Genomic DNA, 20,345 nt, shown 5'->3' with positions numbered 1-20,345 from the left:
TTCTTGGTGAACAACCTTTACAACGAAACTTTTACAAAGCACTACCATTACAACGCTGTCATTACAACGCAAACCATTACAACGCATTGCGCTGGGGGGGCGCTCTAGGATAGGGAATACGTTTAATTTACTATCCAACACCTTCCCTAGTGTCCACGGGGACTGGAGTTGGAATAGTAAATTAAACTATTCACTATCCAGCACCCCAAAGCGCTATGCGTTGTAATGGATTGCGATGTAAAAACCGCGTTGTAAAGGCAGGCGTTGTAATAGCCTGCGTTGTAACATCATACATCCCCCATTCTTGCGTGATGTGTCTGTGCTCCTGGGCTTGCAGTAAGAGAGGCTGGGCGGAAAACAGGCGAGGTCATGACCCATGCTTCCAGCTGATGGAAAACCATCTGCTCATGGCCTAGGATCAAAGGTCAACAACCCTTTAAACTTTGCCTTGAGCCTCATACCCCAATCTGCGTGTTCACACCAGGACCTGATTTCCACATATCGAAGTCAATTTTTAGGTTCCTCAGAGAGTGTATTTACTTGAAAATGTGCTTATGAATACTGAAGTATGCCCAGATTTCGGGGTGGGGGCTACTAAAAATTTCGGGGGGAGGGAGGGGCTGTTTCTTCCAGCAATATGTAGAGTGGAGATGCAGGGACTCTAAGAAGGGGTGAAAACACAACAAAGCCTCGTTAGCAAGTAAATGGTCTTTTAAAGACCATTGCACTCAAAGGGCTTCAACCCTCCCCCCATGCCTCCCCCAACCCCCTGTCGTGTGGGGCAGCCCGGGATGAGACGGCTTCCGGGTCACACACACCACCGCACCTGAGTACTTCACAGGTCTTTTAAAGAACTTTTGCTTTTTAATGAGGCTTTGATGTTTCTCCCCCCCTTGCTTAGAGCCCCGGCAGCTCCACCTTGCCTTTTGCTTGAAGAATCAGCCCCCCCCCCCTGTATTTTTTCTGAGCCTCCCCCGAAATTTGACTCTAGTTGTGCCTCTGGCCCCCTCATAGTATTTGATTTGTTCATACGGTATCTTCTTTCTTTTTGGATTTGTAGGGAAGGTGTACTACTTGGAGCACCCTGATAAACTGAATTTTGAGGAGGCTAAGACTGCGTGTCAAGAGGATGGAGCAGAAATCGCCAAGGTTGGCCAACTTTATGCTGCCTGGAAGTTTGCCAACCTGGATCGCTGTGATGCAGCATGGCTGGCAGACGCCAGCGTGCGGTACCCAATCGCCACTCCGCGTCCAAACTGCGGACCCCCAGAGCCAGGGGTTAGGAGCTTTGGTTTCCTGAATAAACAGCACAAGTTTGGGGTATTTTGCTATAAGAGGAGCTAAATGCCTCCTCTATGCGAACATTTTCCTTCATGAATGCCGCTTTATTAGGCATGGTCACAAGATATTCAAATAGTTTGTCACTTTAAATGAAAGCATTCAGTGTCAATTTGGAGGGCTTTTAGAACGGACGAGACCACACTACACCACAAAGAGCAAAGATACATATAGAGCACATTTGAAGGTTTCAGGCAATCTAAATATTTTCTCACCACCTCCCAATTTAATATTTAATAATTTAAAATTATCTATATATATAATTTGGCTTGGTGTCAAAGGGCGATTGCATTTGTTTTTTTTAATAACATAGAAGAGGGAGTGCTGAGAAAGTGCAGCGACGTCGTTGACCTGAGAGCTCTGTAAGTTGCCTGATGAAAGTCAGCCATTTAACTTTGGTAATATGTTTGTAAAAGTTCGTCCCACCAAAGAATGAGTCCAAAAGCTGTTTTCTTCATACATTATCTGGTTGCAGAACATATGGAGCTAACAGGGCACTCCACAAACACACATCTTTCTGGCTAAATATTTCATATATGCTGTAGTCTTGTTTCTCTTTCGCATCGTGACCTATTGCATCTTTGTTGGCATTGACAGTTCTTGTCATTACCGCGCCCTCTACTGCGCACTACTGCTGTAGAGGTCTGTTGAGATCCATTGACGTGAATTCTGGAATATTGCTTGGACTCTCCCATCCCCATCTGGCTCCGAAATGTATGACGGGTTGCTCTATTTCTTGGCAGCAGTGTTGCAATCTCACGTGTCACTGGTGTGGAGGTGTCGTATTATAACTGAATAGCTTTAGTCCCTCCTGCGGTGCAGCGGTCTATTGGAGAGACCTGATCCCATGTTACTACTAACATTTACTTTCAGGCTCTGTGTCTGTGCGCCACTGAGTACAATGGAACTGGGACAGCCTGCTCTACACTCTCTGTCGGGTAGTAAGCCCTAACCCCTGACACAGGTAGAAAGGTGGGCAGAGTTGAGAAGAGTCAAATGCACAAAGGGCGCACAGATGTGATAATTAACACTGCTTAGTAGGCGGCTAATAAATGCAAACACGCTATATGCAATGGGTCAGAAAATTGTACCTGCCTGGATTACTTGGACATTTGTCCTTAAAAAGCTGTGAAAATGGCATGAAGATTTCAAATTAGCCAGTCACCACTCAAAGCAAACGCAAGAAAGCATTACGTGTTGCCTGTCAAGTTTCACCCCAAATACAAGACACAGTCAGATCATGGTGATATGGAGTGAAAACACCTTTTATGTTTTCATGCCTTCCCGATGCTAAGCCGCTCACAATGACTACTTCTAGGCATTTCCCACTCCCCACTGTCACTAACATTGGTTTCCATATCACAATAGTGCATGGAATGAGAAGCTAAGGGAACCCAAATAAAGAATGTAAGTAGAAAATAGAATTAGCGAAATGTTATATATCTGAAACAACTCAAGAAAGGCACTGACCCTGCTTTTGGACTCAAGCTCCATCCTTATCCATCCCTATACTGTTATTTAGCTTAAGTCAGGATAAGTTCTGCCTCAGAAGTATCAAATTTGAAAAATATTATTTATGCCTATGTTTTCATGAGAGAAATCAACAGTCACAGATTGCAAATGCTAACACAAGCTGTCTCCAATTTAACAAACTGTAATGACAGTCAAGTTACAAGTTCAACAAAAGCACACTCATTCCTTTTGCTCTTGCACATGTTTACGAGACGCACCATGTCAAACGTCATTCCTCATAAACAATGGTTACAGCACATCGAATCTTAAGGACCTGCATTGGCCACCAGTCCAACATAATGCAGGTTTTAAAATCTTGTGCATAATATGGAACATGGCATGGAAATCGGCCCACGTTACCTGGCATAAAGATGCAACTGATATATAATACTCAGAGCTCTAAGTTTGCAGAATCAGAATTGACTCGTAATTTCCAGTTTTAGCCTGGAGAAATGTGGTGGTCGGGCTTCAGCACTCAGGGCACTTCTTGTGTAAGGCCTTGCCTGGAGACCTTCAGCAGACAGAAAAGCACCTTAGAAATAGTTCTTCACAAAAATAACTTACTGTTAAAGAGGGGGATCTGCCTCAGAGCAGTCGAAGGTAAGACATCATGTCCTAACACCAGCTTTGAAGGTTCAAATAGAATAAAGGGCAATCCGCAATATGACAATAGCCTTTTACCAAAGATAAACCACTTCTAATAGGAAACCCAGGGCCTCCCAGAAGCCACACCAGCAGGTTTTGAACATTTTCAGTAAGACTTGAGTAATTTACTGTGAATTTTGGTATACAAGTATACACAAGAGGCTCAGATTAGACGAGCTTTGGAATGCAGTAGCACTGACAGGGATTATTTATCAGGTGGTGAAGCTCAGCTGAAGTTTTAGCTTTTGCTCCAGAGACAGAACAGCTGGCTTATAAATCTAGGACATGGGTCTAGCCATGGTGTGGTCCAAGGAGAAGATAGCAAGTGGAAGATGAGCAAGCAAGCCAGTGCAACTACTAAGGCGCTGTGTCAACATGCGCCCTGTGCCTCCAACCAGGCAGACAGAATGCGGCAAGAAGACGTCTGTGCTAATGCTTCGATCAAGTACCAGCTGGAGGTATTGATGCTGGCATTCTCGATGAGCTAATACGGTGATACATACTACTTCCTGATATGCACTCTGACAGTCAGAAATATGGTCTCCTTTATCTTAACTTTATTTTTAAAAATTGTTGTCCTTGTAAGGTCCCTTAAAAATAAAGCCTATGGCCACCTTATGTGTCGAGGGCAGGAGAATTATTGTCTTGCTGATTTCTGTCACCAAAACAAAAGACATATTCTGAATGGTGTTACATCTCATATCTGGTCTAGATCCCGGAGATGCCTGTTTTTACATGCCCATCACACCTTTCTTTCCTCCTTTTGCAGGACCTTCAAGTGTTTTTACGGATTCCAATGTGAGCATATATTTGTAATATAAAGAAAAATGGGTGCTATTATATTTTATATGTAAATATTATCTTGTCTTTTATAACTTCTGTGCGTGTTGTTCTACTCATTTCAATGTTAATGTCAAATTCTGTAAAATCTTTTTTATGAAATAGTTATTTTATGGGCAGTTATCAAATAAAACACTCGAGAACACTCTCCCTTAGACTTTTGCTATATTCTTCTCATGCATTTTAAAAGTTGTTTGAGTTGTGAGTATATGCAATTAAAGAGTTATTAGCTACGTTATTGTTAGCAATCACTTTCATGGTTTAATTAAGCGATTGTTATACTAACATTGTGTTTGGCCTTGGATAAAGCAATGAGAACACAATTTCCTGAGTCACTGGAATGATGCACAAAGCATAAATAAGAAGGTCATGAAATATACAAGAATAGAAGTGGGTAAGAAAGAAAGAGAATTGCAAAATGATTCGCCCACTTGCCCTTTCTATACCCATCAAAGAACAAGTTCACATATATTTTAATGAAGTGAATTTGTGTGGAAATTGTGCAGACATCCCCATTTGCGTTCTTGCTTTCTTCAAAACATTTATAACCAGATTAAACATAAGCTTTTTATCTCATTTGGAAGAGAAATTGATTCTTAAAATATTTAGGGCCCCATTAGGATGGCGGGCAGACTTTGTCTGCCTGCCATCCCGACGTAAAACAGGACCGCCCGCCAAAAGGGCGGTGGTCCCATGGGGGGCCATTAGGATGCGCCCGCCACACTGGCGGGCACATCCCGCATTTTTAATATTGCGGTGGGCGGTGGTGAAAGCACTGCCCGCCGCAATGCTAAAAATGCACATTGCGCCCTTCAATGCACAATGTGACAGGCACCGTGCCGTGCCTGCCACGTTGTACAGTGAAGTGCAGGGGGTACGGGTACCATAGGTACTCCCCACCCCCTGGAGTACCTGGGGACCTGCAATGGGCCCCCACAAGACATTCCCGCATGCCTTTCGGTGGTGGCAATGCCACCGAAAAGCATGTTCTCACCCACATCCTAATATGGATGGTGGTGTCTAACAGACACAACACCATATGAAACCCTTTTCCGCCCGTCAACTCGTTGACCCGGCGGAAAAATGGCAGATGGTCTTTCCGTCCACCGTGGTCCCCCCGCCATAGTAATATGGTGGGGGAAATGGGTAGCGGGCGGGGAAGGATGGCGGGCGGATCGCCACCGCCCGCATGGGGGTGGCTATCTGCCCGACATCCTAATGGGGCCCTTAGTTTCTCCCAAAACTTGACGCTGTTGGTAATTAAAACCTAGACTTAGAGGCAGATTTACAAGCCCCATGCGACACTTTTACGCCACCGTTGCGTCACTTTTGTGACGCAGCTGCGGCGTTATTCATGTGCTACGTTGTGACTTATTTACAACGTGACGCATCTAGGCAGTTGCGTCACGTTGTAAAGCCCTGCACCGCGTGAAACCTCCGTCAGGTTTATGTAGTTTCATTGCAATGGAAAGCTGTTCCTGCTGAAGAGAAGAATCATTCAGTTAATCAAATGTACTCAGTGTGCTAACCATCACCCACCTGGGCAATTAAGGCCCAATGATACAGAAGGCAAAATATGCTTCCACAATGATTTGGAGCTACAGAATCCAAAAATAGAGGGTTGGATTAACTGGTACTCTGCCACAATCTGGTTGAAGATGCGGATCCATGTAGTTGAGTGGTAAATTGCTGCACTACTTATTCTGCGATAATAAAGTGTGCTATTGAAGTGTGGGCTTGGAATTTGAAGAAAGTCATACGAGACTGTTTATTTCTACCTGGGACGATGACAATTAATCATGGTGCCTACAGCAAAACTTTCATAACCTTCCAGCCATCCAATCAACAGTCATCTTGATTTAATTGTATCCTTCCATTTTGAAAGCCCAACTTTTTTACAATTTTCGTGCTCGGTTATTATCTATTTTGTCTTGATGATGATCCAATAAATCTGTGAATGTCATATCCCGGTTCACAACTGTTAGAAATGGGGGTCTCTAGTTGGCATTAGCTTGCACCCTGTCCAAGTAGGGACCCTCATTTTAGTCAGGGTAAGGGTATTATACAGCTGACATAATGCCTGCCCACCCCCTTGGTAGCTTGGCACAAAGAGGCAATGTGTAAAGCATTTGTACAAAACACACACAGTAACACAGTGAAAACACTACAAATGGACACCACACCTGTTTAGAAAAATAGCCAATATTTATCTGAAAAAAGAACAAGACCAAAATGACAAAATCCAACATACTCAAAGATGTCACTTTTAAAAAGTTGAAAACAGTTCAGTCAATAGGAAACAACAGATGTATCACTTTTAGCACAACCTACCTGGGATACGTCTAAATCAGAGATGAAAACAGGCAATATGTCGATTCCTTGCTCCCAGGGGAGGCGATGCGTCAATTCCTTACTGCCTGGGGAGGTGGTGTGTCAAACCATGCTGCGGTGCAGAGGAGATGATGCTACGGTTCCTTATGGTCAGTGGGAGCAATGTGTTGATTCCTTAGTCGAGAGGAGGTGATGCATCGATCTCCAGACACACGGCCTTGGTTTCTTACTGCTGGGCAAAGTTGATGAAGAACTTGGCTCACAGGTGCGATGTGTCAAAAATCTGGATGTGCTGGGTCGATGCAGCAGTGGCAAAACAGGCGCTGTGTCAATTTTCCAGCTCCGTGGCAGGTGATGCATCAATTTCTACAGCAGCACAGCAGGACCTGCGTCAAAGTTGGAGCAGGTGCCTTATACATTGGAGACTCGCTGCTCAGAAATCGGGGTGATTCACAATTTACACAGGGAGCACATGCATTTTAGCACTGATCAGCAGTGGTAAAGTGCCCAGAGTTCTAAAACCAGCAAAAACAAAATGCAGCACACAGTCAAAAACAGAAGGAAAAAGACAAGTGAAAAATACGCCAAGTTTGCCATGTCTAACAAACCCATTCAGCATAAAGACATTACTGAGAGACTTTTTACAGTCAAATAATTTACTGATACTTGAGAACTTTTGCTTTGGAATACATATCTCTGGACTCTATTAAGAAATTGTCTTGTAATTTCGCTGTCTCCTTTGCTTATTACCTCCTTTGCACAATTGTTTGTACTTATCATGCACTAGTGGGCTTATTTATGAGAGCCTGGCATCATATTTCTGCCACGTAAAGTGGTACATGTGTAACGCAGGGCTCTCGTAAAGATTTATGAAGCCACACAAAGCCACACAGGTGCTTATGGACAGCCCCTCTGCCATGTGGAATTGCAACAAGCAGGGTGGTGTGGGGTCCTGAACCCTGTGCCAGGAGGCAATACACCTCTGGAAATGGACGACTATCAGGGGATTTTCCTGGTGGTGAACCACCTGGCAGGATCTTTGAATGCCAGGGATATCTAGCTCACTTGTGGACACCAGTGAATCATGAGTGGCAGTTACACAGGGAGTTGGTGCAAGGAGTCTTCTATGGATGGAGAGAACCATGTCTCAATCTATTTGCCACCTCCAGAATGTGCAATGTTAGCAGATCTGTACATTGGAGTTTTCAAGGCACCTCTCGCTAGGGGAACATTCCACATAGAGTGGAACTTGGGACTCCTGTATGCCTTCCAACCGATACCACGCTGGCCCCAAGTTCTGAAGAAGATCTGAAAATCCCTTTTCCCAAGTCATCCTAGATGACCTCTGATTGGCTACAGCGAGTATGGTATCCAGAACTCTTAGGTCTGAGCATCTGTCCTCCAATAATCTAGTCACAACGTGATATATTTGATGACAGAAAACACTTACACGGTCTTCTTTAAAGGCACTTTCATCTCCTCATACAGATCAGCGAATTTGTACAAATCGCCTGTTACCACTGTAACCAGGTAGACATTTATCATCTAGTGCTGGAAGAAAACGCCCTAGCTACCATCACTCAAGCCGTTAGGTGCACCAGAGCTGGCCCCTGAAATGTACAATCCCCCACCTTGCTGCAAAACTACTGACACACTTGCAAAACACCAGAAACCAGCAGTCAGTATATCAAACCAAAGCCACAAGAGACTGCACTTCCCTGCCCTTTTAAGACTTCACTGGCTTTCCTGAAAATAAGGGCCTCAATAAATATATCGAAAACAATGATTTGGCCGCTCGTGCAGCACAGCTGAAAAAAATAACAAGATGTGTAAATATTTCTTATCCCACAGCCCCTAGACAACAAATAAGCTTCCAATGAAATTGCACACTTCCATGAATAATGAATATACTTAAATAATTACCGGACTGGCCATAGCGGGCACCGGGCAATCCCCTGGTGCGCCGCACAGGTGGGGGGCCGGTTTGGGGCCCCTGGGGGCTGTTTTTGTTACAGGGCCGGTTTTGCAGCATAGCTGCAAAACCGGCCCTGTAACAAAATCGGCCAAAAACCGGCCCTTGCAAAGAGCTCGGCGGCACCCACAACCCCCAGGGGGCAGGGGGGCCGACCGAGCACTTTGCCAGGGCCTGTTTTGGTTCCCAGTCCATGCAGCTTCAGCCATAGAAAGACAGTAATTAAGTGTCAATAACAGGAAAGCAAGATCTGGACTGCCGCAGGGATTTGAAGTTACACAAATAACACTGCATAATATATGCACATGCTGGCTTAAAGGTAATAATGAAGAACAGTCACATTGTACATTATTGAAAATCACATTATTCTACATGAGAAGGTAAGACAAAGGCGATTTGGGATATGAAAGGCCAGCTATAAGCAATCCAGATGGATAACCCAGGGCTGCTGCCTCAGGCAGGATTCTTCACCCATTTATCACACATCTAGCAGGACAGGTGTCTTCCTTCCTTAGCTGGGAGCTGGTATCTGGCCCTAGAGCCCATGTTATCCCAGACAGCTCACGATAGGCTGCAGCACAAGCATGGAAGCCCTCAGAAAGGTGACTGGCTCAGTCCTGCCAAAGAACTAGATAGAGCAACGTCACAGCTAAGGCTTAACTTTTGCATACCAGAAGGCTGCATGTTGTAAATATTACGGTACAGATGACAGGATACTTCTGGTTGGTTATAAGTAGATTTAATGTGAGACACAGCTGAGTACAATCCTCGCCAGCTGACCAGACCACACCAACTGACACTCATGGAATTCTCCAGGTAGAAGTCAGAACATACATAGGCATTGTGGTAGAGAGGGAACAAGAAAACACAAAGAAAGGACTAAGACAAAAGACAAGCATATTACATGAAGAATCAATGTACAACACATCTCCCTCCTTTATAGAAAAGAAAAGAAATAAAGGAAAACAAAGATTACAATACAAGAGACTGCAACGACAACCACAAAGACAACAGAGTATTCAGAGACACAGGATGAAAAGAGAAGAGTGAGATGAAACAAGACACTCTATCAAGACATGGGTACCACACTAGAAATCCGAAATATCATTACACTCCATCCCCCTCCCTTAGAGAAACCAAAACAAGGTTTAAAAGAGAGAAAATCTATCCAACAAGGAAGGAAGCTCACGCCCACAACCTCCCCAAACACCATAGGGTAAAGACCCTATTAACCAACGGTAGGCATAAACATAGACCTTTGGGAGAGACACAACATACCTCAGGATAGATAACCTGGGAACTAATATAGGTATTTATCACTCACCAACACCACACCCTTCATTGTAGGCTACACCGCATGACAGCACAGGATGGTTAACCTGGAGATTGACTAACTTCCAATACTATCTCTCCAAAGAAGGGTACAACACAGAGTTCAAACCCTGAAACCAAACCTACAGCATGCCCTACAAAGGGTATACCATGGGTACCAACAGGCCCCACACCCTCCCCAAAGAAGGGTACACCAATGGGTAAAAACACCGCCATAGGAAAGTACAACAACAACAAAATTCAATACACTTTCCTCGCTAACCCCAATAACACAGGGTTCGCACCCTGGAACTTATACACCAACATCCAACATGACCTACATAGGGTATACCATGGGTACTAACTGGCCCCACACCCTTCCCAAAGAAGGGTACACCATTGGGTAAAATGCACCGCCATGTGAAAGTAGAGCCACAAAACACTTAGCACACTGACCCCCAAAACGCATGTTTTACATAGGGTATACCAAGGGAACCAACAGGCCCCACACCCTCCCCAAGGGAGGGTACACCATTGGGTAAAATGCACCGCCATAGGAAAGTAGAGCCACACCAGCTCTTAAAACACATTCCACACTGACCCCCAAAACACTCAAAAGGATTCTACATAGGGTATACCGTGGGTGCCAACAGGCCCCACACCCTCCCCAAAGGAGGGTACACTATTGGGTAAAAGACACCGCCATGGGAAAGTAGAAGTAGAGCCACACCAGCTCTCAAAACACATTCCACACTGACCCCCGAAACACTCAGAAGGGTACTACATAGGGTATACCATGGGTACTAACGGGCCCCACACCCTCCCCAAAGGAGGGTACACCATTGGGTAAAAGACACCGCCATGGGAAAATAGAAGTAGAGCCACACCAGCTCTCACAACACATTCCACACAGATCCCCAAAACACTCAAAAGGCTGAACACAGCAGGAAAAACATATAAGCCCTCCTAAATAGAGTACATCAGAGGAGATAACCCTGCAGACTAGAATGGGGCACCAGATATCCTCATAATAAACAAAACAGGAAAACAGACCCAAGGAACCGTCATCACATAAGTGTTGAACTAGTTCAGGCATTCTCGTATCACAATCATGCAAGAATTACTAACAAACTCAGTGACCTAACCACCAACAATACAACAAAACAGGGTGACAACAATTCATACACTAACACGCCCTACATAGAGTATCCCATGGGAACCAACCAGCCCCACCCCCTTCCCAAAGAAGGGTACACCATTGGGTAAAAGACACCGCCATGGGGAAAGAACAGCCACACACTTTCCACATTGACCCCCAATATTCAAGCTACAACAAAAGTTGCACAAGGTTCACACCTTGGAATTTACACCAACACGCTCTACGTAGAATATACCATGGGAACCAACCGGCCCCACCCCCTCCCCAAAGGAGGGTACACCACCCCCTCCCCAAAGAAGGGTACACCAATGGGTAAAACACACCGCCATGGGAAAGAACAGCCACACACTTTCCACATTGACCCCCAAAATACAAGCTAATGAGCTACTTAACAACAAGACACAACAGCTCATAGTCCTGGTTCCTCTCAGAACCTCTCCCTGGTTCCTCTCAGAACCTCTCTGTAATAACTCGCTGTCACAAATCCTTAGACCTGGAAGATCTTGAAACTCTTCAGTCTCAAATTTACTTCTTGGAATCGTTCCAACATGGATTCCTCACCTTGCTTCAGTGACATGCTTCAGGACTCACAGTCCTAATTCGGATTTTACTAAGTTTTGAAGTCACCATCAGAACAATTTCTTTCCCGGCCACATGACAGTAAACTTCGTCCTCTCCCAGCTGGACACTGAAATCCAAGACTTTTTTTTAGTCCCGAGACACACATCGACCTTTTCCCGTAACTAACTCGGATTCTTCATCAACGCACCTCCCACTTTCTTTGTCAGTCAAACAAAAAGAAAACACTCCTTCTGTCATGGTCTTCTGAAACGGATAGGTGCTAAGAAAAGGCCTTATTGATCACCCTTCTAAAGCGGGGCCGCATCCATGCAGTCCTGTGGAGCTTTCCTCTCCTTCAGACCTGCAGATCCCTGTAGAGTGAGAGAGTGTTCCTTGGGAAGGATCCCTTCTGATGTGCAAGAGGTTTCAGGTGGGAAGCAATCCTATCCTGAGAACAGAGGGTGATACCCATCCACAGAGGCAAGGTGACTGTGGAAGTTCACTGAAGAATATGACACTGGGCTGGAGGCAGCCAAGAACCTCAAGCTGGAGGTGACTAACGGGAGCAGGAGTAGTGTAGGCACCAACGCTGAGAGGATTGCGTTGGCCAAATGACACAAAAACCTCGTGGATGGAGGATCCGGTGCAGGAAGACTGGAGACACACAGTAGGTGCAGCCAATAAGAGCGAGGGTGTGCAGCGCAGTGCACTGAAATGGCAACAGAATGACTTCCACTGCCATGGTCCTAACATGCCTAATGGGAGCAGGACTATGTGCTGCAAGAGGGAGGGTGGCATGAGAATGGGGCTTTTTGACTGTAGGAGCGAGGCTCCTAAGACTAAGAGCGGGGTTTAGGACCTTTGGCATAGGACTAGCAGGCCATTGTAAATGTAAAAAAAAATGTAAATGTATACTTGTAAAGCGCACTGTTACGCCACCACGCAGTGTCCTGGTGCTGTATACCGCTGGGGAACCCGTCCTGGCTTTCCCTGTGAGATGGTCCCTCCTGGGCAACCCCAAGGTGAAGCCAGGCATCCCCGGTGCTGATAGGGCCGTTGTGGAGATTAAGCAAGCTATTGCCCAGAGTTGCACAGTGGGGCCCATGGTTAGCTTAGGCACCTAGGCGAGAATTATCGAGTCCACGGACATTGACCCAAGACCCTGCCGCGACGGGAATTGAACCCTGGTCCCGGGCCGACCTCTGCTTCAGGGTCTGCCTGCTCTAACCAGTGAGCCACACTTCTCCAAGCAGCATACCCCCCAGTTGGTCCTCACCAGGAGTCATGGTGGTTCTTACCTCTGCAGCCACCCGATGAATGTGAGAGGCGGGTGTTGCTCCAAAATGAAATCTGAACCTACATAGATGTATTGGCTTTTGCAAAGGAGGTATAGTGTGGTGCAATTGTGTGGTCACGCTTGTATTTTATTCTGATCACTTGAAGGTGATTCCTTCATTCAAAGCAAACAGGGAGAAGCATGCTAGACAGAAAGTAAATTGAAGAAATGATGCTTGAAAAAAATAATAATATCCATTCCTAGATATTTCTCAACAAAGCACGCTTGATCCTTCATTCCCATAATAAATAGTGAGTTAAAAAACAGAAGGTTGACCTTCTGTGTCAGGAGGCAGATCAATGACAATAACGTAACATACAGTAACATGAGATTACCTAGCACACCTCCACATCTCTGTAACTATAACTACAGCTAACACGAGCCTCCCTCTGCCTTTCCTTCCAGCCGCCTCGATCACAGTGGTCCAGGGGATCATTATATTTGACCTTGACTACAGTAACTCTTTGCACTAGTGCCTTCCCGGCTTCCTTCTTGCTCGCCTTCAAAGAATACCTCCCTCTGCAGTGAGACACATTTTTCTCCTATACCATCGAGCACTGGTCTCCGAATTCAGGATTTCTTTGCTTCTTATTTCGAAGTGTTTTTTTTTCATATGACTGTCGTTGATAATTCGTATCTATCATAAGTGGCCCTGCTCAAATCTTCATGCTAGTGCGCACTTTATCTCCCTGCCAGCTCTCTTAGCCTATTAACTTCTAGGCTTTTGACTATTCAACTGGGTTGGACTGGAATATGGGGCAATGAAGCAGCGCCCAAGGGCTGATCCCATAGGTCAGTGTGTTGGCTGTTTTTTTGACTCTTTGTAAGACAGTCATGTGCTTTGCTGGGTGAGTTTTTACTAATGATTTCCCTGATATTACCACAAATATTGTCTGCAGCAAGCTCACTTCTATGCAGTCTTCCGTACCTTGCAAAACACACACACTTTACAAGTTAAAAACTGCACCAACTTGCAAACATGGGCAACGTTTTTAGCTTTGTAATTTACTAATGGAGTCCACTTTGTTTTTGGTGCCCGGTGCCTATTTCCTGCCCCCATCCGAGACTGCTTCCCATTGTTTGCTCTCAAATATTGGAATCCTCTACTCTCTGTGCGTTATTTGATTCACAATCATCAGGGATTTATTTTAACTGTACAACAAGGAATCAGAGCATTATAAATGAAGATTCACATTAAGGGGTATACAGCCTTTACAACTAAACTTTTACAACGAACTACCATTACAACGCAACTTTTACAACGCAAACCATTACAACGCATATCGCTGGGGGGCGCTCTAGGATAGGGAATAGGTTTAATGCACTATCCAACACCTTCCCTACTATCCACGGGGACTGAAGTTGGAATAGTAAATTAAACTATTCACTATCCAGCGCCCAAAAGCATTATGCGTTGTAATGGTATGCGCTGTAAAACTTGCGATGTAAAGGTAGGCGTTGTAAAAGTATGCGTTGTAACGTCATACATCCACATTAAGGGGTTGCAAGATTCTCATCTTTGCTTAGGGGTTGTGGGTGGGGGGGGCACAAATATCACCCCTGTAGGAATTCCAGGGCTCCCAAACTTTATTCCACTTCCCGGGGCATCCCCGGGCCACATAGACAGACTTTTCCCGGAACATGCACCAGTCCAATTCTGTTTTTCCCTACTGTTGGCGGCCGGTGGGCCCCCCAGAGTGGTGCTATGTTCCTTTTGGCCACCATATTTGCCAGGGTCACCCATAGTTTCTTGTAGGAGGTGAGGTCTGTTGGTTCCGAAACATTTAGGAGGCAATGTCTTGCTTCGGGCTGTATGTCTACTGCAAGCACCTCCCGGAGTTCGTGGTGTATGGCCTTCCAATATGTTTGTATGTATTCGCATTCCCAGATAATGTGGAAGAATGTACCCACCTCTCCGCATCCCCATCTACACTCACCACTGTCGGTCCTCCCCATGATTTTTCAATCTTTCATGCATCGCAACACAGCACAGTGCTGCGCTACGTTAGAGGTAGAGGGCAGGATATTTCCCAACATGTGCCACATTCCTGCTTGCACTGGCGCACAATCTGCTAACTAGCTCCAATGCAGGTACCCTTGCGCCGTGGTGCAAGGGTGCCTGAGTTGCATTCATGGTTGCTTTTATGAAGAGGAACATTCCTGCACAAAACCAATCCTTTGAGGCTTTTCCTCTTTCTCAGTATTAGAAAGAGGAAAAAAACAAGGAGAAATCAATGTATTTTTCCTTGTTGCATCTCCCCTGGGAATGTACTGCATTTTGATGCATTCCCAGTCTTGGTAAATCTGGGAATGTACCACAATCCGTAGATGGGTGTGTGGGATCACCCATGCCCCACCCATCGAACTCTTTCCCAGGGCAGAATGATGCAAAGCAGTGACATGCAGTGCCTTGCAATACCCCAGATTTACCAAGCAACGCAGGGCCACACGAGGGAGGCTTGCATTGCTGGGTAATTCTGATTTTAGCTTTGCGTTGACCTTGCAACAGCTCATGTGCCACAAGGGCAACACCATATCATACTTTTACTGTACATCTGGCCTCTAGTTTATAGCGAAGCCCTGAAGACATGGGTTATTTATGTTCTTAGAGGCCCCTGTTTCAGTCTTGTCTGTGACTCTTACCACAAGGACCCCCTTTTGGATGACTGCTGTGGTTTATAAACTCCTAGATCAGGCTAGATTACTCAAAAATTAAGAAATACACCGCCCTACATCGAACTTTAAAGGAAGAGCTTTACAGGTAATAATCATCTCCTTTGTGCTGCACCACGATTTTAGATGAAAAACTTGCACCACGTTAAATTAAACTAACTTCATTTTTCAGAGATTACCTTTATACCCGTATGAGACAAGGCAGTCAGGGTTTGAGCAGCCGGGAAAGTAAAAGCACACTTTGAGCAGGAGCCACAGGTCTTGGGCGTCAACAGGCTCGTCTCTGTAAAGGAAAGTGCAGCTGCCAAACCGATGAAAGCACGCCACAGAGGACGCTGTGAAATGCATCCCACGGGCAGCCGAGGAGCTAGGCAAACAGCTGACCAAAAAAGGTTCACTGACAGGTTCGCTAACACAAGGTGTCACTGTTTCTTCAAACGTTAATTAGGCAGCTTGAAGGGTGAAAGGAACGTGTGTGTTTTCCTCTCAAGCAACTCTAAAACGTACTGTCCTGTGTGCAACATTGAAAGGGAGTTTTTATAGCTTGAAAAACCCACATTTGAACAACATTTTCAGTGTGTTTTTGAATCTACACAATTAGGGAAGGATTGGCAATTTATTTAATCGGGCCCATTTCCCCGCTGGTTATTGAAGACCAACTGTCGCTGTCTCCATTATTTCGGATTTATTGGCAGCAGAGACAGCAAGCAAAAAGAACGAGAGAGAGAGAGAGAGAGAGAGAGAGAGAGTAAATGAGAAAGGGAGAAAGAAAAAGAAGGAGACAGAGCAAGGGCTGGCTTGAACATTTTTGCCTGGGCTGATTTTGGTTTCCATTTTGTCCCTGCATACAATCCTGCATGTGCTCCCTTGACGAAAAGTGCAATACTTGCACCCTGGTGTGGTATAAAGCCACCAGGTGTTTTCTATCTTTTATTATTGATTGTAGTAGGTGCCATAACAGTGAAAAAAGACTTGGGGGACATTTAGACCCAGTGAACGCACAGCCAGGTCTGTGGATACACTCATTCTTCAAAAACTTTTTTCTCAAAAATTAATGTAGGGGATTGTTTCTTGAAGAGAAAAAAAGCAATGGTCCAGACAGATAGAGAACTTTTACTCTGAGGGCCTCATTTATGAAAAGTGTTGCATCACTGCGACAAAATAGCGATGCAACAGTTTTTACTGTGCCCTTTCTGCGACACAATGGATGCGCCATATTAATGTATGGTGCTCCATGTCTCAAAGAATGACAGATACGTCAGGAACCCTGTTGGCGCAAAAGTCATGCATTGCTGAAGTTGTGTCGCAAGAAGTTGTGTCGCAAGCATGATTTAACTCCAGCAAAGCATGAGGCAGGCCTATTGTCATAGCACTGCTTCACCCTCACGCCTATGAGGCACGAATAAAGTTTTGACACAGTGGCATCCTAGAAGGGGCGCAGTAAAATCTGATAGATTTCAGTGCGCCACTTCTGTGAGGCTTTGTTGCGTGGGAACGCACATCCTGCATACCTAATACCTGATGCAGGAATAATGTGGCGCAGAGCTTTACAAGGTGACGCATCTACCTAGATGCTTAGCCTCCTTGTAAATATGGCACAACGTGGCGCATTGTTTGCACCGCCCTTGCGTCACAAATAGTGATGCAGCAGCTGCGCTAAAGTATTGCAAGGCCTTCATAAATAAGGCCCTCAGTTTGGAGGCCATTGTGTGTTTTACGTATCACTTAGGTAGTGAATACTAGTGAGGGTGGCCTTCCAAGTGCTGGACAGACCATCAGGTCCATTGATTTAATCAGCACAGGCAGTGGAGGCCCTGCTGGTGTAAGCAGAATGTCGCCTCTGACTCTAAATAGAGTGTGGAAACCCCAAGGTTAGTAAGGCAGAGGCACTGCCAATGTACTGTGGTACTCCGGCTCCACCACACTACACTGTAAATGAAGCCCATCATTTTGTATATTATGACTTCAAATGACAAAAAAACATTTTCAACTCTAATATTTTAGCCCCTTATTCTGTGTTGGCTGAAGTAGTACACTGGGGAGCCCAGGTCAATTCTGATTAGCCAGTGTCCCTCACCCAAGAAATGTGCAGGGATACAGGGTTGATTGTACTTGATGCAATTTCTCACCAGGTAAACTTACATGCGGGTCCTAGGATATTTTTGACCTGCACCAGAGAGATGGATAGGGCCTGGGGTAAAGCTTCTAAAACGATGAATCCACAAGCGGAAAAGGATCTGCCGCTGCCGTGCGCATGTGTTATTGCCCATTCCTGGGACTCTTACTTGTGATTCCTCGAATTTGGTGTGGAGATATCAGTCTGAATTGTTATGTCTTTGTCCCAGTATTCCTAACCCTTACTTCTGGAATTCGATAAAGGTTACAGGAATAGAAAATGTCTGTCTGAATTTTGCATTATGGGCTGCGTCTTGAGATATATAGGTGTCTAGCCCCCACAGCTTCTGGCCGTAGTCAGGATTGAATTGCTTGGTCTGTTTCCCTCTCTCCATGGCGGACCCCCACTGTAGCCGAGGTGGGCCACAGGGCCCTGAGCATCCGCCACAACCCCACTGCACTTGGAGTTTTGCAGTGTACTGTGAGTGGGCCATAGTCCCTGCATTCTGGGTAGGCCTTTGCCCCACCATCCACTGCTAAAAAGGTTTTCAAAAACAAATGAACTCTTTTGGTGGAGGGAGCTTTTGGCCCTGTCAGACATTTTGATCTTGCTCCTCCCAATATAGAGCTATGAAAGAGAAACAGTATGATTGGCTGCCTGCAACATCAAGGGAAAACGTTGTGGTTGGCAATGCAGGATGTAAGGACTCATTTTCCAAGTCATGTCCTGAAATTAATTATAAAACGATATGGTAGAGGGCAGGGAAAAGTTTGGTGAAGTGTCTGAAGAAGATACAAGCTTACTTTGCTGAATGAACAATCTGTGCATTTAAGCCTAATCAATATGAATATCAAGATTATAAAAAGGTTTTGCTGGAAGAGGAGTTGTTTTCACAGAATATGGCCAAATATGGTCCTTTGCAGTGCTATTTGTTGATGGAAGTAGAAGTTCTATATTTTTGGGGTTTAGCTTCAGATAATAAGAAGACACCCACCACCTGATAGCTGTCAGGCTTTTGGATAAATTAAACCTAACGTGTTGAGAAATATTGGGTTCAAGGATGATTCCCATGTCATCTTGATCTCTCCAACCCAAAAGGATGTCTCGATGATTTGCCACGTATACCTGTCCCACAGTCTCTCTGTCCCAGAATTGGATTTTTCCAACAGTGTACCTAACACCTCAATTCTTGCTCCATCATACTCCACTGGGTGGATATCAGGTGGTAACAGCTTAATGTCCTTCCCGCCATAGAGTTTATGCCAATGCTGATCTCCTACCTTGGTATAATGACATACCGTATTCAGTTCTGATTTCAATACTGTAATGTAAAAGCATGCAGAAATGTTAGAAGTAGATTCCTGATAACATCTAACAGTTAATAAGTTAATGTGAAATTTGATATTTTAGTAACAAGTGTTCTTATTCTTTGATAAATGTGACACATAAACGATAACTCAGGAGATCCCCATGTAAGAATAAAGCTGTTTCAGGTGTTGGGAAACAGATATTAATAGAATGTGTAACATGACCACTAACAATGACTAGAAAAGTAGCCGTTACATGTAAGATGTATTAATACTTATTTTGAAAAATTAATCATTTATGTGCCTTCTCAACCTTGTATTGCTGAAAATAACATATAACATGCAGAAAAGAATTACGGTATTTATGTGAAGTGATAGTGACTTACAATATTTTTTTATGAGCACCTTACACTTATACAAATTAAATGCAATACATACTAACGTGATCTTATTATGCTTAGATGGTGAAATTAATGCATTGTTCTGTGCAATGGAAAATTACTATTTCAGCACAAATTCATCATGCATAAGCTGTATTTCATGAAGGCCTCAAATTCTGCTTTCTTTCCTAGTTTGAATTTATGAACTGAATAGTCTGAAGCCTATGAGAACTTTTTATGAAGTTTCCACTTGTGTTCTAACACTCAATTGCCTCCTTCACGTTTGTAGCTTACTTGGCTAGACTTGGAAAAAAGTTACTTCCCAGAGCAATGCTTGAGAATGGGCTGACAAGTGATGAGAGCATGAACTTGCCTACTTTCTAAATGCAACAAGCGATCATATGACACCATTATAGTGGTCCTATGGAAACTGAGAGTAATGGATTATTTAAATCTACCGGATTTGTATACTTTTTGCTTACTACATCATCTCATCCTGTCAAGAGTAACCAATGGTACAGATTAATCCAACAAATTTGGTGATGTCAAGAGGTGTAAACCTGGAATCGATGGAGCATAATTGCCAACATTTTGAGTTAAGGTGCGTCTCCCTTCTACCAATCTTGTGGTACAGAGACTGATGATTTTGACTTCCAGAAACAATGCGAACTGTGAAGAAATACTGCATTTGCTGCCGGCTTTTATGCTATCATAGTAGAATGTTTCCACTGAAAGCTTTCCTAACAGAGCAGAGCATTGACACCACAGTGCAGACAGCGGCAGACTAATCTGTCTATGAACTGGAACTGGTCATTAGGTATCTGCTGAACTTTCATAGAGGGTTGGTATGAGATTCAAATGATT

At 44.5% G+C, this 20,345-nt stretch overlaps 1 protein-coding gene across 2 annotated transcripts in view; it reads left to right on the top strand.

The window, feature by feature from the left end:
- Positions 1 to 4,568, top strand: part of HAPLN3 (hyaluronan and proteoglycan link protein 3) — a 73,175-nt gene extending 68,607 nt beyond the window's left edge. The window contains exon 5 of one of the 2 annotated variants that reach the window (XM_078683190.1): positions 1,061 to 4,568. In XM_078683190.1, coding sequence (XP_078539316.1) covers positions 1,061 to 1,344 — 284 coding nt within the window. In that variant the 3' untranslated portion in view covers positions 1,345 to 4,568. The remainder of the gene's footprint in view (positions 1 to 1,060) is intronic. The other variant, XM_078683191.1, reaches the window with a different exon arrangement.
- Positions 4,569 to 20,345: the final 15,777 nt, after the last annotated feature.

Source organism: Lissotriton helveticus, chromosome 3_1 (genome assembly GCF_964261635.1).
Source record: "Lissotriton helveticus chromosome 3_1, aLisHel1.1, whole genome shotgun sequence".
Lineage (NCBI taxonomy): Eukaryota > Metazoa > Chordata > Amphibia > Caudata > Salamandridae > Lissotriton > Lissotriton helveticus.
The sequence above is the reverse complement of the archived record's forward strand: the minus strand, read 5'-3'. Positions and strand labels throughout refer to the sequence as shown.